The sequence below is a fragment of the Harpegnathos saltator genome, unplaced genomic scaffold, assembly GCF_003227715.2.
Source record: "Harpegnathos saltator strain DR-91 unplaced genomic scaffold, Hsal_v8.6 scaffold224, whole genome shotgun sequence".
In the NCBI taxonomy this organism is placed as follows: domain Eukaryota; kingdom Metazoa; phylum Arthropoda; class Insecta; order Hymenoptera; family Formicidae; genus Harpegnathos; species Harpegnathos saltator.
In genome coordinates this window covers 966,316-986,714 of record NW_020230011.1, presented here as the reverse complement: position 1 = coordinate 986,714, position 20,399 = coordinate 966,316, and the positions used below count along the sequence as shown (strand labels likewise).

The 20,399-nt window shown below is 51.4% G+C and overlaps 1 protein-coding gene across 1 annotated transcript in view; it reads right to left on the bottom strand.

The window, feature by feature from the left end:
- p130CAS (Serine_rich_CAS and FAT-like_CAS_C domain-containing protein p130CAS) overlaps positions 1 to 20,399 on the bottom strand; it is a 44,530-nt gene that overhangs the window by 11,650 nt on the left and 12,481 nt on the right. The window contains exons 2-3 of the mRNA XM_011150650.3: positions 9,238 to 9,387; positions 6,665 to 6,814 (exon numbers count right to left, since the gene is read on the bottom strand). Of these exons, the coding sequence (XP_011148952.1) occupies positions 6,665 to 6,814; positions 9,238 to 9,387 (300 nt within the window). The remainder of the gene's footprint in view (positions 1 to 6,664; positions 6,815 to 9,237; positions 9,388 to 20,399) is intronic.

The window sequence follows — 20,399 nt, the reverse complement described above, 5'->3', positions numbered from 1 at the left end:
GGCGTCGAGTGCGCTCCACCACGTGAATTAAAGCTGCACGCGAGTGTCCTTTGTTATTATGAATCGAATAGTACTATCGCAGGCAGCGTAGTAGTGGAGTACGGGGTGCGGGGGTGCGAGAGCGCCGCGGAAGGAGGGGTGCTGGAAGGTTGGAGCGCGCGCTCGAGAGGTCTCCGCTGGAACCGAAGAGAAGGGAATGGAGTACGGTCAGAGGGGTATAACACGTCGGTCGATACCGGCGTCGTGGCACTAACTGTGAAAGGCATATTACGCCACGACGAACGTACGGGAGAAAGCGCGAGAAGAGAAGAGAGCGGAACAGTGGCGGATTTAGGACTCGGAGGACCCTAAACCAGAGAGAGAGAGAGAGAGAGAGAGAGAGAGAGAGAAAGAGTCCTCGCAGAGCCTTCGTCGAGGGCTGCGATTCTGCCTTTGCGTTTTCAACGGCAAATTTTTATGCCGTTGCCGCGGAGACGAACGCTCGGGAAAGCGAGTCGCCTGCTCGTCCGATAATTATAAATTTGCTGATCTGCGAAAATTGGGAAATCGACAAACTCCCGACTAAATCGTTCGCCGCGGTTGTGGGGAAAACAGCCCGAGCAAAGATGGACAGTGACTTTATCCGGCCCTGATAGGGGTGAGAAGAGAATGGGAGGAAGGGAGAAATAAAAGGGAAAGGAAAGAGAGAGAGAGAGAGAGAGAGAGAGAGAGAGAGAGAGAGAGAGAGAGAGAGAGAGAGAGAGAGAGAGAGAGAGAGAGAGTGAGAGCGAGCGAGTGAGAGAGGCTAGGGGGAGATAGAAAGACGGTTTCTATGGAAACGCGGAAGGAGGCTTCCCACCATCTACGGAACTAGGACTTTCGGCCTGTCTCAGGCAGTGATAAGAATTTTCCGGTACGATGACGAGGGAGCTTTTCCTTGTTTATTTCAGCAACAACGTGACAATGTAGCCGTGCGCTTCGTTGCTGAGAAGAATTCATCAGGTCTGCCCTGTAGCGTGGCGAGCGTATCGAGGATTCACAGACGAAGGCAAAAGACCGCTTGATTTAATGTGACATTAAACGAACCGAACGCGCGCTTTGCACAACGGAGAAACAGAATTTCTCCGGCTTTTCAGACTCGAATTTGGCTCGTAAGAAGCAGAATTTCCCTTCCTTCCGGCCGAGACACACTCGGTTCGTTTCTTGCCGCGCGTCAATTCAAGCGTTTTTTTTTTTTTCTTCAAACCCTGCGCGCGCATACACGAGAGAGGAAATCATCGTCCGGACTGTTTTTCCGTTCGCCCGTATGCGAAAAGCCCGCACAAATCCGCCACGCGCTGTTTTTCGGCAACAATTGCATTTACGCCGGCTATAACAAGCTCGCGTGCGACACAACCGGACCCGCGTAGATCGCGCACATTTCCTGGCCGTGTGAAGCGCCGGCGAAGCTGTTGAACCGCGTTGAATCCCCGCCGTTTATAAATAAAATACATGTACCGTGCAACTTGCGAGACCCGGGACGCGCCTTTTCCGCGCGGAAACGCAACGCGACGCAAGAGAGAGAGAGAGAGAGAGAGAGAGAGAGAGAGAGAGAGAGAGAGAGAGATATATATAAAACGCAGCGGCTGAGGAAGCGAGGTACTTTATGTGCAAACAAGCATGACTGTAAATCGCCGCACTCGCGCCTCTGCTGCAAAACAAACAAATGAGCGAGAGAAGATAAGACGCAACAATTAGTCGCGTCTCGAGAGCTTGACACGCGCGCCGATTGATATCGCTGTTTGTAATAACGATGTGGCTCGCCAGTTCCGGCCAGCGAGGCAGTAATAGAAATATCAATAACTCAGTTGATCGGCGAGGACCGATGTCGCTGAACGGGAGGGGGAGAGAGAGAGAGAGAGAGAGAGAGATATCGCACACGATAATAGGATCCTTTAATCGGACGATGACGTGCGCGCGCCAGTTTATTGCGCTGGATAACATCGCTTATTGTCTCTTTAATAAACGGCCGTGATGATCTCTCGACGAAGAAGCAGCAGTCAGCTAGCTGCTACCGGTTGTGACTCTTGACGGGCATCCGAGTCCTGGCGAGTCGAGTTTGGCGGGGCCGGCTCCTTCGCTTCGCCAGTCGCTCGCAAAAGCGATGATTTACGTTCGTTGGCCCGCGGCGCGCAGGCGGCTGTATGTCGCGAGATGGGATTGCTTTCTGTCTTTCCTCCTCCCCCCCTCTCTCTCTCTCTCTCTCTCTCTCTCTCTCTCTCGTTTCGTCTTCCTTTTGCGAATTTGCAGAAGGTCGTGGGCCGTTCGCTGCGCGGAGAAACGAAATGTTCGAATCTCCGGGCGAATTCGATTCGCCGTCGGCAAGGGAAAAATGGCGTTTTTCCAAGCCGACACACCGGCTCGGCTCGGCTCGGCACCGGCACCGGCACCGGCACCGGCGTGGCTGCAGTCTCTCTGTTCGCGAACGCGAGCGTTCGTTAGCACCGAGCACGAGCAGACAATCCCACGCACGCGCGAGTTTTACAGTTCGTTGATACCGGCCGTTAAAGACAAGCCGCCACAGCCCACGTCCAGCAGACAAGTCCCGTCCTCGTCTCGGCCGAGTCTGTCTTCCTCGATCTCTCTCCGCTCTCGAGCCACCTCTTTCTCCTTTTTCCATGCCATTTTCAGCCGGTGCTGGGCGGCAGGCGGTGCAGTTTGCCTACTCGCCGTCATCGGTGGCAGTCTCAAGGAGCGCTTGCGCCCTGGGCGAAAAATCGTTTGTTGTTTTGTTCCTCGCGCTCGCGCCTGCCGAAGCCTTCGAGGCTTCGGCAGGATATTGCGCTTGCCGGAGGACAAACACACACCGCATCTCCTCCCGCGGAAATGATCCGCGTTCTTCTTTCAGCTTCTGCTGAAATGCAACTGACTTTTGCAAACCGTCGTCGGGAGGATAAAAATCCTCGCTGCTTGCGCACAAGCCTCTCGATATTCGAGCGAGCAGACGACGCGAGAGATCCGGAGAATCGTAATCGTTGACGCGTAATTAAAATCCTCGTGCGGGATCAAGAGCTCGATTAAAAGCGCCGGGAAATCGGAGAGAAGCGCGATTGATGAAAACAATGAAAGTAACGCAAGGAAATAATTGAAAAATATTCCTGGAAAAATAATTTTCCAGGATGCCCGTGATGAGCGAGAACGAATAAACGACCGATAATAGGAACGAATAAATGATAAAAGTAAAATTGCAAATTCGCTGTTGATTATTTCTCGTGACGATCAAACGATACAAAATGACCTCCAGAAAAATCCGGCATGCTGCAGGCATTGCCGGCGATTGCCAGCTGAATTCGCCGTGAATTCTGTCACTGAAACGACGCGCTAAATAAAAGCCTCTTGCGAAATTGCTCACGAGACTCTCTTAAACTAACTGAAATACGTCCCGTAAGTGAACAGCTAATCACTCGCTTGGACGTTCACAGTCATGTGCCATTTTTGTTTAGGAACTTGGCTTCAGCTATTAATTTCGTAACATTAGATAGAGAGAAATGGATAGCCCACATTCCGCCGCCGCCTGCGGAAACGCGATCGCGCGAAGCGCACTTGTCGCGTTTCCGAGCATATCGAGTATGCGGTCTCGACATACGTTACTGCTCATGTCGCGGGTCCGCCGAGGCGAACGCGCGCCACGATCTGGTTATTCTAGTTAACATCAGCGGTGCATGAAGCCCCTCCCTTTCGCCCGCGTCTTTCGCGATCGTACGGCGTGCGCTCTCGTGACTCCTCAGGACGCGTCTTCGCTCAGGACGCTCGCCGGCGTATCGACGCGCCGGCGATATTATGAGTCGCGAAAATGCGCCGTCGCGCGCCTCCTCTTCTCACACGCGTACGAAGATACCTCGCGATTTTTCACGCCGCCGTTTCGCCGCATTTCATACCGCCGCCGCCGCCGCCGCCGCCGCCGCCGCCGCCGCCGAGAAGCGAGGGAGGAGACGAGACGCGCCGGCCTCTCTCTCTCTCTCTCTCTCTCTCTCTCTCTCTCTCTCTCTCTCTCTCTCTCTCTCTCTCTCTCTCTCTCTCTCTCTGTCTCGGCAGTCTATCCGCAAAAACGCGCGCTATTCTCGGGAGCCCGGAGTAGTCGGCGAAAGAAGGAAGAGGAGTGCGAGAGTACGCCACCGAGGAAGAGAACCCGGCGGGACACGCACGCACGCACGCACACACACACACACACACACACACACACAAGCGAACGATGAAACACGCCCGCTCTTCTTTGAGCTTAACCGCTCTGGACATTCCATCGAGATGACTCTGGGGATCCCACTTTGTGTGTGCGCGGGTGTGCGCTGTTCCCACACGCATTCACGTCCCTCACGGAGATGAGCGGCGGGAGGGGCAGAGGAGAGGCTGAGGTGCACAGCCGGCGTCAGAGAGAGGACATTGTTGTGGGAGCCGCGGACATATAAGGGCAAGCGTGGACCTCCGCGCGAGGAAGGACAGCTCCTTGTAGGGTATCCTGCAGGATCGACTTCTCGTAAATGCGGCCCGCGCGACGCGATGCGCGACGTGACGGTATGCGACGGTATACGATCGCTACCGAACGTGCAAGGGCGAACGGTTTTTTCGTTCGCCGCCCTAACGGGAGGGGGAGGGGGGAGGGGTGCTGTTCGAATTTATATCGCGAATTTCGGAGGGAACGATCGCGCGAACGTGCACGGGGGGGAGATCCTTTCTCGTCGCTTTCGACGATGTCCAGCGGACAGATCGCGATCGACCGTGCTGTCATATTCATTTCGGCAAATTGATGTCGCCGACAGATGTTAAACCGCGCGCACCCGGGGACAGACACAGGGGACGGCCGCAGCGGCGGTGGCGGCGGCGGCGGCGACGGCGGTGAAGAGCCGGACGAGCCAAGTGGCAGTCAGCTGATTTTGACAGATTCCGTTTCACAGCGAGCGGGCGGGCGGGCGGGCGGACGCAAGAGATCGCCCCCACGAGCGCGGCGGGTCGCCGTCTGCACTCTATTGTGATTCATCAGGGTGACACAGGGTTTCCCAAATCGCAGCTGGCGAAGCCGATCGCGATCGCGATTCCCGAGGATAAGTTAGAAGTCCAGTCCAGAGAACCAATCTCTGCCAAACGATTTTTATCCGCTCGCACGCTGAGCGGCAGGATAGTCGCTTAACACGCAGTCATTTCTTTATTCGTCACGAGTTTGTCTCTGGAGATTAATAGCGTAAAGCTGCGATTAACTGCGTCGGCATTCGTTTTCTCGAAAAATCGATATGCATGGTGGTAAATCAAATTCTTAAGAAGAAACAAGAAAATCTGAATGAGCTCGATTGTTTGACTAAATAGCGCAATGAATAGCACGAGGAAATCAATTTCGATCGTCATCGGTGATGAACTCGCCTAAGAGAAGTATGTTGCTAATAAGTGAAACACGACGTTCGTGACGTTCGTGACGTTTCATCTGTACATTCAAGTTTGTTCAGAAATAGACTTCATCATTTCTTTTCGGGGCCGGTGAGATGTGTCTGGCGTTTGGGAAACCCTGCTGCAATTGCGTTTGCACAATCGATCGATAGGGAGTGGAGTCGCCGTTGTGCGGTGCGCCTTTTCAGATCGCGGATATATTAATTCGAGAAGCCAGCTGTCGCAGTCGGGCCAATAAAATGCTATTGAAATGCGCCGCACGCTGAAGAATTATAGTCGTGAGGGCGTATTCATGCGTTCGTTCAAGCCCTTTTTTCTCCATAGAATTTTCTCCACGTGGGCGCAAAGGAACCGCATTTAAATGTCCGTAAACAAACCCTTAATTGACTGAGCACTTCTAGCGCTGTCCCTTTAATAACTCTATCATATATTCTGCAAACTTCTTGAAATGAAAGAAGGAAGATCAACACGAGGGCGGGCATTTCTTTGCTCCCATAGGATTTTTAAAACAATTTTTCTCGGCCAAGACGATGGTCACCCAAAATCAACAGCCATTTGTTATTGATGTTTATACGTCAGGTAATAAATAATGTTAAAGTGCAGAGGGTAGGTTCTTGATTGATGGTAGTTTGGATATTTTAGCCGACGATTTAAGGGACGTACTAGATATTTTTTACGTGACATCTCAGATCACTCGAAACGAGCGAAAATACTCTTGAAGCGATCGCGAAATCGTAAGAGTGAACATTTCAATCGGAGTGAAGTTTGTCTCTCCCCTTCCCTCCCCACTGACAGCAGAGTACATTAAGTCAAATTTACTCACTCTTCAATTTTGGAAGAAAATATTTGCTCGGTGATACAAAATGGACGAATACACTCTGCATGATTGAAAAGTCACTCGAGCTTGATCGACTCTCCTCGGCCGTCGCTACCTTTACCTTGCGGGTAAGACTTGATGCACAATTCGAAGAGATTTCGAGAGTGCGGTCAGCCGAGAGGGGAAACTTCTCTCTTCTTTTATCTCTCTTTTTTTTGGCTACTTGGCTCTATTTACGGGCGTAACACGAATCGCCCGCTCGAACTCGCTCTCGAGTTCTCGTCCGCAGGCTGGATAATCGGATAAAGCGAAGCAAGTCGGAGTAAATACTGTCGGTTGTCGCAGGGAGGTTATTCATACCCGGGCGGTACGGAACGTGGTGTGAGCGCGCGGTAACGAGAAGCCAACTTCCGCGTGCTATTTAAGAATAGGCTCGCATTACAAATAACTCACCCTATTAGGCTGTACATGCCAGCTACGCCTCTTCCCGTGTCTCTGCACACCGTCCTCTGAAATGGTTAGGTCGGCCCTGCTGCCGACCAAACAACCCCCCGTATCGTATTGGCCAACCAGGAGCCTCAATCGATTTCCTGGGCAGATGCCCTACGGCAGAAAAAATATAATAATGCATTACATGCTTGCAAAAGTTCGTAAGGTCATAAACAGAGGGCTGTACCGGCGGTGACGACTTGGTGATTGCTCTTCGCTAGTTGCGTTTCGCTTTTTAAAAGTTAGTTACATTCGATCAGAATTGACTCTTTACGGCTTTACGTTGCAAATAAAACGTCACACGTTTAATTGCAGCTGATGGATGGAATTAGGTAAAGTTTGTCTCTGCATGCACTGCATGCTTCACCGTTTTAATTGAGGTGAGAGGAAACGCCGCGACACAACTGACTGAAAGACTGACTTGTGGAGAAGATGTAAGACATGTCCGTTGCTACCTGCGAGAAGAGGCTCAACAAAGGTTTCGAAATGATGATTACAATGTCAACGACAAACCGCATTCTGGTCGTCCAAACGAGATGGAAACGAATTGGAAGCATTGCTCAAAGGAAACTCGGCCCAAGCGTTAAAAGAGCTCGCGGGGTAGCTTGGAGTTGATGAATCAACAGTATCTCGTCATTTGAAAGCATTGGGAAAAATCCAAAAGGAAGATGGCTTCCCCCCATGAACTCTCTGCGAGATTGCAAGCCGATTTACCGTCTGTCTCTCGTTGCTTGTCAGGCGCAGAAAAGAGTTTTTTATGGTGAATAGCGACGGGTAATGAAAAGTGGATCGATTTTGACAGTTCTGAACGCAAAAGGTCCCATGAGTTGCTTTCCAGCCAACCATCAACATCCTCAGAAAAACGCAATATCCACGACCATAAGGAAGAATAATCAATTGTGGTTGGTCAATTTTCTTATGATTTTACAATTTAGAATTTTACGACGGCAGATACTCTCATCAAAATATCATCTCGCTGTTAGTAATAGATAAAAATGGATTTAATGTTGTACGAACTTTCGCGAGCAACTAATAATAACGACTCGATTATACTCGTTCGGCGAGTGAACACATTTTTTATCTCGCGCGTCTCGTCCTCTCGTCGCTGTTCTCTCTCTCTCTCTCTCTCCCTCCCTCCCTCTCTCTCTCTCTCTCTCTCTCTCTCTCTCTCTCTCTCTCTCTCTCTCTCTCTCTCTCACGGACAGAACTCGACGCGCTCAATCAGTGTCCACGATTGACTTTCCTTGTCGGGGATCTTTCAGCGAGCTTTTTTTCACATTCGTTCGCTCACCCAGTCAGTCATTCATACACCCAGCTACTTTTTCCCAACCAAGAGAGAGAGAGAGAGAGAGAGAGAGAGAGAGAGAGCGCAATCTCTCACGCGTCACGGAAGAGTGTGCGAGCGAGAGAGAGAGAGAGAGAGAGAGACGGTTAGCAGTTAGGCGTCTGCGGATCTCACAGACCACGAGCGTTTGTCTAATCCTGTCGAAAATCCAGCCGAAAATAAACGTCGCACCCTTCCCTGTCGCGATGCCCTGAGAAGCGCCGGGCGGCGCTGTTGAATGGATGCACACCGCGTAATTCATACGTTTATCCGTGCGATGCGCGGAGCGTCTCGGGTGTGTTACAAAGTTGTAAGTCATAAATCTCGAGACGCTATGAGCCTTACGCGCGCGCGCGCGTGCTCTCCGTGGAATAACGACCACGAGATTGTCAACAGCAGCGTCACGTCTCTCCGCGAGGACGAGGATCTCGGGTTCACCTTTGAATGTTTTCCGAGAGACTCGCCGTAAATCGCGCGCTAAACTCGCCGGCGCGGCGAATCGCGCGCGCACGGAGAGGAGTTCGTTGCCGCCGGTGAGATTAAAGCCCGACGTTTCCTATTAATTTGTTTATCTCGAGAGCCACAGAGACACAGAGGCAGCGGCACTCGCCGAGCGGCAGCCGAGAGGCGACACTTACAAAGTAGCCGAGGGACGAGTGCATCCGCTCAGATAAACCGAACGTTTTCCAGTCGATTAAGGAGGCGATCAAGTCTCCCCGCTATCGGAAGAAGGAGCGCGGAGCAAACTTTCCGGGCCGCTTAATAGATTTATACCGGTGCATTCGTCAGTAATTTCCAAGAGATAGGCGAGCGCGGCTCTCTCGTTTATCACGAGCGGACGCGTTCCAGGAATTACGGGGAGCACGTCTGTTCACGAGCACGAGCAAAAAAGGGGGCCCCGCGCGCGCGCATCTAGTTGGTAAAATATATATTTATGATGTCAAAGTGATGTATCGCGCAGATGAGACTTCTAGATCTCGGCGGTAACTGCGACGCTGACGATGCACCTTCGTTAGTCCCGCATTTCCGCGATAATAACGCTCTCTCGCCTCGTTATATCTCTCCGGGGATTCTCCGGAGTCGCTTCGCTGCATCGACTTACGCGAGAGCTACTCGGCCTCGCATAAGTGGAGCGAGCGACGCGACTCTATTTTATACAATATTTAATATTTCGCTGCTTATCGGAATGATTGGAGAATAATGAATTACGTACCTGCCGTCCTCGCAGAGCGCACAGCCACCATCCCTCGAGGCCGGCGGTGTTCTGCTCCAGCACGGTGAGCACGTCGCCCTTGCGGAAAGCTAGCTCGTCCGGCGCCTCCGCGATATTGTCGTACAGAGCTCGCGCTTTCACGCACTTTTGCTGTAACATGACGAGAGAGATAGAGGGAGAGAAAAAGACGTGAGAGATCGGTGCGATGTCGGAGGGGGTAGGTTGCACGCCAACTCGCGCTCTCTCCAGACGAGAATGTTACCCGAGTGTGATATTGTTATTATAATTGATTGTATGATAATTAATACAGGTGACAGAGATTGTTATCTTACAACTGACTGTTGTAAGAGGAGTGTTGTTATGTCGCAAGGCTGCTTCCCTTGCCTACTTGTCAGATCTCTTGACAATCGTACGGACAATTGTATAATTTGACAATCGTATGTCGCGATAAAAGGAAACGGTGTCGTGTCGTGATGTTCCTTTCTTTTTCCGAATGATTTTTCACTCGCTCATAGAGCGAACTGTCCGTTCCGAATCGTCAAGCGAGTCGTATATTTTCATTCCGAAATTGAAAGAGCGAACTTGATGGGCGTCCCGTTCCATCGCAGCGACAAATCTGCCCTAATTGATTGAAACACACTCACTCTTGTGATTTCTAGCGGCAGTATTTTTCCGGCCGCTCCGACCGAGTTCTCGCTCGCGTTTTGTTTGCGCGGTTTCGCTCGAAAAAAAATTTCAAGTGCGCTACATCTCTCCTATTTTATTCCGTTAGATTTACTCCGAGTCACATAAATTAGCTCGACACTTTCCGCAACGGATGTGCGACACACACACACACACACACACACACACACACACACACACACACACACACACACACACGCACGCACACACGCGAGCAACCAGCGCGACAGACGACGGATCGTGTATCGGTGCTGCGGGAGCAATTGGTTTCATTCGAAAAGTCAATGAGCCGGTTTCCACGCGCGCGCCAATTGGGCACGCAGCAGTAGCATCAGCGATGCAGCTCTCCCTCTCTCTCTCTCTCTCTCTCTCTCTCTCTCTTTCCCGGCCATCCTTTGGCCAATTTAAATCCATAAAATCCTAGCACCAAGCGTCGCGCCATCCCTCGCCGTCCATCTGTCGCGTCTATTTCGAGATACGACGAACGAGCGAGCCGACGTCTCTCCTCACTGTGCCGGGAGGAGACGTAACGATCACTTAAACGTCCACCACGTCCCGAAGTGCAGCGTACGCTAGATGTGTTTTACGAGGAAGCTGCGGCCGCGACCGGGCCCCGTATCCACCCTCTCAAGTGAGTTCAATTGAAGCGCCTCCGACGACGCGGCGACGGCGAGCGGCGTTCCCTTTCCGCGCGCACTTTTTTCTCCCACTTCTCTCTCTCTCTCTCTCTCTCTCTCTCTCCCCCCCTCTCCTTGGCTTTTTATCTCGCGCCTCCATCGCCGTTGGCAAACAGTGATGTCATACGCGCGCGACTTCGGCGAAGTTCTTCCGGCGACAGCGTCGGCGCCGCGCGCGGCTCGAAATTTAATGCACCACTCGCGATCATTAGCGCTGTCGCCTTGCTAAATATAATTGCCCGCGCGCTTCCACGAAAAGCAACGTAGAAAATCGAGTCTCGGAGCCTTCGCAGCCTCAGCTGTTGTCCCCCCGACAGGACGCCGCCGTCAAGTCGCGTTTCGACGACGACGGGTTACGGCGTGAAGAGCTCCGTCGCCGTCGCCCACTCGCCGTCGAGTGAATCGACACTCGCTAGAATTCAGACCGTTCGATCCCGAGGACCTGGCCAAACTTGTATATCCGAAGTGTACACCTCTTCTCTCCCTCGCCCCCGCCTCGGAACCGTCTCTTCGTCCACTTGCATCGACTTGTCTCGAGTTCATTGTACATGGACAGATCGGATCGTTTCTATTTTCGGAGCGGTCAGGTCGCGCGCTGTGTGAACCTTGCGAGCCCATCAAGAATGCAGCTCGCTGCCATAAAAGGACACTCGTGTCTGTCCCGAACGTTCAGCCAGACACGCAGGTACATACACTCACGACCCTTTCACTGGCAGGTTCCTCAGGTACAGTTGCGGTCATCGGCGTGGCGTGGCGGATCGGGAGAGGCTCCTTATCGACGGTATTTCCTCGGTATTTCCTCGCCGCGGAAAATCTCCCACACGTGTTCGTCGCTCCGCGACTTTAGCCACGTGGAAGCGTACACCAGTGACGACACAAATTGCTGTCGAAAGTGACGGCGCGGGCGGCGGGCCGCTTCTCGCAGCTGGCCTGGCGTAACGACTTCATGCGGTTATTTCAGAGCGCGACGTGAGAAATGCGATTAATTGTTTCCGTCACGCGTCTCTCTCCCGCGCGTCGGCCATCGGACGGGTTAAAACCCTATTCCCCCCCCCCTCTCTCTCTCTCTCTCTCTCTCAAGAGCGATCGCTCTTGATAATTTACGTACGAGTAACTCGATTCATCGAGCCGTTTTATCGAGGATCGAGGGGCACGCTCCGCTGTTCGCGTTGCTTTCTCTGCATAATCCCATTGATAAGGATAATCGCGTCTATTCGAGCGAAACGGACCGAGCAGGGGGAGAATCGAAACTCGATCGAGTTGCAATCGGCGCGCACGACTCTGTATTTATTTCCCAAAGGATTTCAAACTCACTGATCCCCCCCCCCTCTCTCTCTCTCTCTCTCTCTCTCTCTCTCTCGCACACAACTGAGACATTTAACGTGAATTTGCGTTTTCCTCCGTTTTTTCACCCGAAATATATACACCGTGTCCCGTGAAAAAGGTAAAAAGAAAACGAAAGAAACGGTCTGATTATTATACAAAGGGCATAAACGATGATACGGGCGGAAACTCATCATCGACCGTTCCTCACACGGCGCGTCGAATTTTCCGATGCGGTCCTCTCCTCTCTCGACACGGTAGTCCGTTTTGAAATTTAAATTACAGGGGATACTCCAGCGGTGCGCGCCATCCTTCTTTCTCTCCCTCCTTCACGCGCACACGACGTCGGCCGAACACGTGCTGCTTCTGCTCTCTGTCTCTCTCTCTCTCTCTCTCTCTCTCTCTCTCTCTCTCTCTCTCTCTCTCTCTCTCTCTCGAGAAAGAGAGAGAGAAAGAGAGAGAGAGAGAAAGGTAAGTAGCCTTATATAAATACCACGTCCGACAGAGTGTGTTTCGCGGAGGGTTGGAGAGCCGCGCTTTTGTAGACACGTGCCGTTTCAGGAGGCGAAACGTCGCGCTTACGGTCGCGTGGCCTCTCCCTTTCTCGTGTTTTCTCGTCGACGTGTACTATTATCGCACGCTCGCCCGACAATGTGGGTTAATGTGCTTCCCATGACTGTGTACGCGAAAATGCGCCACCGGCCGCTCGCTCGCTCAATCGACGTCGTCGTCGTCGTCGTCTGATATCGTGTGCGCGCATTTTTGCATCTTTAACGCGCGTAATCTGTGGCGCGGCTCCCTTTCGCTTTGAGCTTCTATGTCGGAGTGTACGGATGGTGTCCGTAAGACTGTAATCCAATTACAAGTAGGCTTATAAGCGATGGCACGTACTACGAGGGGTCTACAAGCGTCACTCGCGTGTAACGCTCGGGGCTTAACGTTTCCTCGGAGCGACCCAAGCGCGAATAATACGATTTCGATTGTACACGCGTGTACACGTAACATCCACTTGAGATCCATAAAGATCCAAACCCGACGGGGACAGCGCAGGACTGAAATGGAAGAAAGAGAGAAAGAGGGGAGGGGGAGAGAGAGAGAGAGAGAGAGAGAGAGGAAAAAGAAAGAGCGAGAAAGCTGCGACCGCGCCATAGCAGAGACTCATTTTTTCCGATGGATCGTCCGGGGAGGGAGGCTTCCTGGGGAGGTCTCGGAGGGCGTGGGAGGAGATACTCAGGCGAGACATGCTGCGAGTAATTACGATCGACGCGACTCGCGAGGCTCGATCGTGACGAATCGGTCTGCGGAAAATCAAAGGGGACGCGTGGCTGTATTAAAACGGCGTTGTGATGGCGGCGGGCGGGAAGTCGTTCTTCCTTTCTTTCTTTCTGCTCGGTGACGGGGTTCCCGCGGCGCGACAGGGACGATTGATTGACGAGGGACTCGCGTGCGCGACAATTACAGCGTCGCGTCGCGACGCGACCGCTCGCTCAGGCGCGCGAGTCGTGTGAAAACAACACACTCGTCGTTCACGGGCGTAACCAGGGTGCGTATGCGGGGCAACGGCGCCGCCGCGGTCGTGGATGCAAACGAACGAGCTCTCTCTCGAGTATCGCGCCGCGCGCGATACTCGAGAGAGCTCGTGTTCACCTTTGTATTTCATCTAAAGTAAAGGAGGCCTTTACACGTAGGAAATCTGTAAGCGTAATCGCGTATGCGACCTTGAACCGCGTCGTCAAAGCTACGGGAAGGTCACCTTGAATTCAATTTCAAATGAGAACCCCCATTTCTTATTCTCATCATCTTTTCTTATTATCATTTCTTACTATCATCTTTTTCTACCAATTAATTTGAACAACTTTTGTCTGAGACATTTTTATGTTTGCCTAACATTTCTTGAGATATTTCAGGAAAAATTCAGGAAGTCTGACCTTTTCCCCCATCCCGTATATTTAATAATTCAAGCGCGTAATTTAAGCGATGAGATAGCATATAAAAAGCAACGCAATTCTCGATGTTTACATGAAAAGGGTCTCTAATAAACGATATTACCGCCGAGTAAAATGTACATCACTTTGCTGCTTTTTTATTGGTATACGGTTAACCGTAAGGCGTTAATCATAAAATTCCAACATGACGGAAATCTTGCAATTACGATTACGGCTTTAATTTTCACTCGCATCGTTCCACATAATTGCACGTGCTAAAAACTTGCGGCCTTATGATTACGGTTACGGATTTTTTACGTACAAAAACCTTAACGAGGCGTGCTGGATAATTCAAAGGGCTCGGAACTTTGCGCGATCGCGATTGGAACCGGCGCAATCGTGATTGCGTCGCCTGGCGGCAGCAGGGAGGAAGGGAGAAAGGGAGGAAGGGGGGAGGGGGAGGGGGAGAGAGAGAATTTCGGCACGTAAATGGACATGAGCCACGGATGCATTTGCATAATTCAATTCCCGGTCGGCGAGCGGCGACTTCCGTCGCCGTGAATTGATCTTATCCTGCGTCGCAGGGTGCGAGGTCTACATCGTGCATTTGCCGGCGCTTATCTGCCGTTTTCGGAAAAGTGCCGGTGGATGCGCACCGGCGACGACACGCGATAACATCGAGAGATCCAGCGGCCCGGAGTGATCACGAAGCGTGAAGTCACGCTACGCGGATAATACGATATTTCCATGAAAATATCACCTCCCGCGCGAGTCCGCACCGCGGCTGCCGAGAGAGAGAGAGAGAGAGAGAGAGAGAGAGAGAGGGGGGAGGGAGAGAGAGAGAGAGAGAGAGAGAGCATCCCGCGAATGTCCGGCCACGAGTCCGATGGCGAGAATGAGCGAAACGGTCACGCGATGATTCGATGAAAGCAATAATAATGTCGGACGAGTCCGGCGGGTTGAACAAATTGCTTGATTGGCGGATCAATCGTCGGCGAACAATCTCGCCGACGCGACGCGTTACTATCTTACGTTACGTTCGCTCGAGTGATGTTGCACAAACATCACAGCAGCGTAACGCGACGTGCTTCCCGTGTTGTGATATCGATAAACTATCCAAATGATACGTCGCATGTAACGCGTGGGACGCTTATATTCGGGATTTTTTTTTATTGTGATTATAGAACTATTGAGGGAAAAAGTGCTTGAGTTTCTGCTGCGAGTTCAGTTCCAAGTCGTTCGAAGAAAACGGGGAAGAACACGAAGAGCACGTGGGAGCATTCAGGAATCACGAGAGAGCGAAGGTTTCATTGAAATTCGGAGAGCGGACTCTTCTAATCAATACAAGCGAATGTTTCCATCGACTAGGGCGGATTTATCCCAACAACGGCAGAGTTTGTTAGATTCATTCTGAATTTCCTTGAAAATAAAAGTATCTTCTCGACGATCCAGAGCGCAGAAATTTACGAGTGAAAAGTCATTCGACTTCGAGTGGAATTTTACTCGAGGAAATGAGCTTTTTGGATTCCGGGATTACGAGCAGCGCGCGTTATCTCGCGGGCACTCGCAAGGTGCCAACGGCATCTGATCCTTTGTCGCGTTATATGTTTATTTGGAGTATCAAGAGCGAGAGACAGGGTGTTCTTTGTGAAGCGATGGCAAGCTGAGGAAACAGCAGTGTCGTGCAAATAAACTTCAATGGGTCTTTGTTGCTGGCCGACAACGAACTTCAGACTACGAGAGAGAAAGCGTTTTTCCGCTTAATGTCACTTTAATTTTCCAATCCATTTGACCGCTTCGTTGTAACATTGTAAGCGGAGATTCCTCTCCGGAGGTACAATGTATGTGTGTGTGTGTGTGTGTGTGTGCAACGTATCAAGTATACAAAAGTGTAAAAAAGTTCTCTCGAGATTTCTTGGAGAAAGATCTCTCTTGGAACGAGCGAAAATTCACTCGAAAAGAATGGAAATATTGGAATCACCAGAGCGAGAGCGAGAGCGAGAGAGAGAGAAAGAGAGAGAGAGAGAGAGAGAGAATGTTTCATTCAAACTCGAAGAGCGGATTCTTATGATCGGTACGAGCGAATGCTTCCACCTACTAGAGCGGATTTATTCCAAGAACGATAGAATTTGTTAGATTCATTCTGAATTTCCAGTGAAAATATTTTCTCGACGATTCAGAATGCAGGGATTTACGAGTGAAAAGCCATTCGACTTCGAGTGGAATTTTACCTGAGGAAATTTGAGGAAACCTGAGAATTTTCAGCGCAGTTCTCATGAACATTTCGTCGGATAAATGTTGCAAATAATATACAGATGAAACACGCGTCGTGTCGTCGAGACGGAGAGAAATACAATCCGTGAGAGCAATTCGCTGAAACGCATCTCCAGGAAATCCGATTCATAAAATGTTCGGTTAGCGCTATCCGAGGCTGACGATGCCGATTTACCCGGAAACCGGCCGATTACGCAACACGGTGGCACGTGTTTTCAATTAACAATTGCTTGGCCGTGACTAATACGCGTCTGATGAAAGAGAGAGAGAGAGAGAGAGAGAGAGAGATTCAAGAGCGCCGAGAAGCCGCGTACAAATTGAGCGATTGATGAAGGGCGACCACTGATCTCCCGTGACTAATATCTTCGGCGCAAGCCGTCCGTCGGCCGGAAGCGGCAATTAATTTCACGTGGAAATGTCATCTTCGCGTTTGGCTTCTTCTCCTTCTCCTGGGAGAAGCGCTCCACGAGATGCGCTTATGCTGCATTCTCGACATATCCTCGGTGACTCATCTTCGATGTTACCAAGCTTACCGGCGCAACTTTAACCCACATACGTGACCACAATCTCGTCGAAATGCATATCTATATCCTCTCTAGTGTTCCAATATCCGAAAGAATTCAAACTATTTCCATCGGGTGCGAAGAAGGAAATTTGTACCCTTGACAACATTAATGTTCGATGACTTAGATGACCGAATATATATTTCTGAGACAACAGAAATTTCCAAGCGGAATTTCTCTTGTGTTGCAACCGAATTTTCAGCTTCATTCCTGCAGCAGAACGGTTGAAAGTTTCGATTGAAAGTTTTCGTGACTGAAATTCAGTTTTATCAGCCGAATAGTTTTCCGGGCGCAACATCAAGAGCGGCTTTTCTGGCTTCTTCTTTATATAAGTCTCTCATTTTCGGCTCTTCTTATGACGTTTGAGAAGCGAAATCTTTTTGAGAATCACACATCTATTTATTGAGCAAAGCACGGCAAGTCTGCTATTATTACTTAGTATATTTCTTTCCGGTTTTTCTTAAAAGAGGGATGCAGTTTGCGTGACCGGGGGGAGGGGGCGGGGGGGGGAGGGGTCACGTTCGTGTACAAACTCGACCGCTACCAGCGGTGTCTTACCTCCTAAAATATTATTATCCGTAATCCGCTAAATACTGTCATAAGCCCTTCGACTCTCAAGACGGATTCTGGAGAGGTTTGCTTGGAGATGCAATTACTAGCTCGTACAAAGTTTGAGGATAGCCGAGGCCTCGGGCGGGCGCCACTTTTCGTCGATAATGAAAGAGCGGATCGGGCTGCGCCAATAATTACAGTCGCTGCGAGAGCGTTTAACGAGACTACCGCGCCGTGATCGATCGACGGCTATCGACGATGGCGTCATGCATAAATTCTCGTGTAATTTAAATTTATGACATTGGCAGAATGGCGGTCGCTTATCGGTCGCGTCGGCTGACTGGTGGCGCGCGATTTCTTTCGCGCGCCGGCGAGTCTCCTCCGCGCGGCGCGTCCTCGCCGCGCCGAGCTCGTAATTAATGGCGTCGCTCTCTCGACGTTGAAATTATCGCGTGTATCGCTCCGACTTATCCGCGAGAGTGTACGAAGCTTGTACAAGATAATGGCGAGATGTTCATTTCAGCTGTAGATTTGCCACCGGAAGTTTAAATTGCGATCGTTCCTCAGCGAGGAGGGAAAACCTCCAAAGAGGGCAAACGAAGCAACGGGCCGCCGCGACGTTGGAGCCTCCACCTCGGATCCCGCGGCAAGTGGACGTTGGGCGTGATTAGGTGCCATGGCGTCCAATTCGTTCGACTGATGTCTCATAAATATGCATAGGCGCGGCTTATACGGTGTATGTGCATCCAGCGCGGAGAGCACGCTGGAGGAAGAGTTCGGTCGATGTCGGAAACGTGAAGGCCCTTCAGGACGAATGGATAATCAGGAGCCCTTTCGCTTCATCCGTGCCCACGCTCGTCCTCCTCTCCTCTCTCCCCTCTTCCCTCTCCCCTCTTCCCTCTCCCCGCCGCGCTAATAAAGGGTTCGAGGTCCTTCCGCCGCGGAGCGTGCCTTTTCGTGCTCGCTTTTTAAACGAGGCCGCCGTCGTGCATCCGTTGCATTTGAGGAAATGAAATATTTAGCAGGCAATACGAGAAGAGGAGAGAGAGAGAGAGAGAAAGAGAGAGAGAGAGAGAGAGAGAGAGAGAGAGACCAAAGCCAATGTTCCGTCGAGAGCGCATCTTCGCTCTCGTCGCGATTAAATTACGAATCGTCGGGAGCATCTCACGCGGCGAGTAAATATTCATGGGCAGATAAATCCCCGGCGGACAGAACCGCGGAGATGAGCGATGAAATTTAATTACGATATATCGACAAGCGCGCGCTTATAGCGAAACCTCGCGAGACGCCGCACGAGCGGGAGACACGCGCGCGAGTCGTCCCACTCTCTCGAGGCAATCGAAATATTTCCACGAGAAACCGCTAAGAGAAGAACCGGCCCGCGAGTGAGCCCGACGTGAATACATCCTCGTAAAGAGGTTTAATTTCCACTTGAGCGCCTTAGAATCGCCCCTTCCCCATTTTTCTCCTCTTCTCGAATAAATTTCTGTCGATCGGTCACAGCGTTATTAATACGATCGAGAAGCCGATGCCGACTGCACGCACACGCGAGACCGACGAAACTTGTTCTGTCTCTCACGTAACACACGTTGAAATTGCCGATCATTAAGAGCATCCGGTCTGTGAAACGCCGGCCCAAGTTTACGAGACCAGTTTCTGCAGCCGAATCAATTTGCAGGAGCTGCGCGCGCGCGCGCGCGCGCGAACGTGGCGTTCCGCCCCGGTCCTTTTGTTCGACTCTCGCTTGCGCGACCTGTAGACACGAGTAGAAGAAACGTACTGTGCGCGCTTGGCGACAAGACTCCAGAAAAAAGGTAGAGCCTGTTTCTTCAATTTTCCGCCATAAGTTGAGCCGTTCAAGCGGGGGAGGAGACGCGCGGTCGTAACGCGATTACGAGGATCCTGAATCCCGCGCGTATGCGCCTTCCGAATCGCATCGACGACGCCGGTACTTCGCTTCGGCGCGGCGGCTCAAATCGTACCGTAACGCACGCAATCAACGCTTGAAAACAGTTAACACGTCGAACAGCGTGACGATCGGCGGACATCCCGCATGATCAATATAGCACCTGACAAACCGATCACGCTCATCATTAGAGAGGCGATGGCAAACGAGATGAGAGGTGCACGTGTCTCGGGTGACATTTATTTACCGAGGTTCCGCTAATTGAATTACCGACGAGGCTTTTGCGCCGCACCGACACCGACACGCTGAGAATCGTCAGCCGAGTGCAGTTAAGAACCTGCGCCTTCGATTCCTCGCCGCCGCTATTATTTCAACCACGGCGACACGTGAAGCCCCGCTCGCTCTCTCTCTCTCTCTCTCTCACTCCTCCTCATCCGTTCAGCTTCATCTTACACAACACGTGTCGCCGTTTCAGCCCTCCTCGCGACCGTCACAAGATGAAACGCTGAGTGACAAGTGGCCCCAGGGAGCGGCTGAAGGTTGAGCACCAGTGAGTGGCAGGAAACGTAACATTTGGTTCGCACGTGGCAGCGGCCAGTTTCCGCCAACTTGATCCATTCACCGTCTTTGCGATGCATGTGAAACGCAGCTATGAGGCTCGTGACGACTCCGTCGTCCTCATTTTATCGAACGATGCATCTCGATCGATCGCGCGGGCGGGCGGGCGTGTGCGTTGAAAAATCCGTCTGTCGTTTCTTCTCTTCTTTTTTTGATTGCACCAAAGTTTTTATCCGACCCCTTCTCCTCGTGTCTCTCGAGTTCGAAGAGTATCCCAGTATCCGATATCCAATTTAGCTGTCGCAAGAACGGCATATGCATCGCGTCGTTATAAACAATATCTATTTACCAGACAGACACGCAATCCCTTTCGCCGATGAAATGTCTTCCCCCTCCCCTCCCCTTCCCTTTTTTTATTTCCTCGATGGATCGTATTGCATCGCGGCGACAAAAAGTCGCGTCCCTCCTCTCCCTCCCCGGTGCATTTTCACTCCGTCGTGTGTATCGGATGCATTCTCTCGTTGAACGATCGTCGACATTCGCAAATAATCCGTGCAGGAAATGAAAAGCCCGCCGCGCGCGGGCGCATACCGGATGCATATTCCGCGTTACCTTTTGTTTGCATCGCGCGAGCACGGTTCTCCCTCAAATTATCGATGGCGCCCAACATTCGTCCGCATAAAGATCAAGGGGGCGGCAG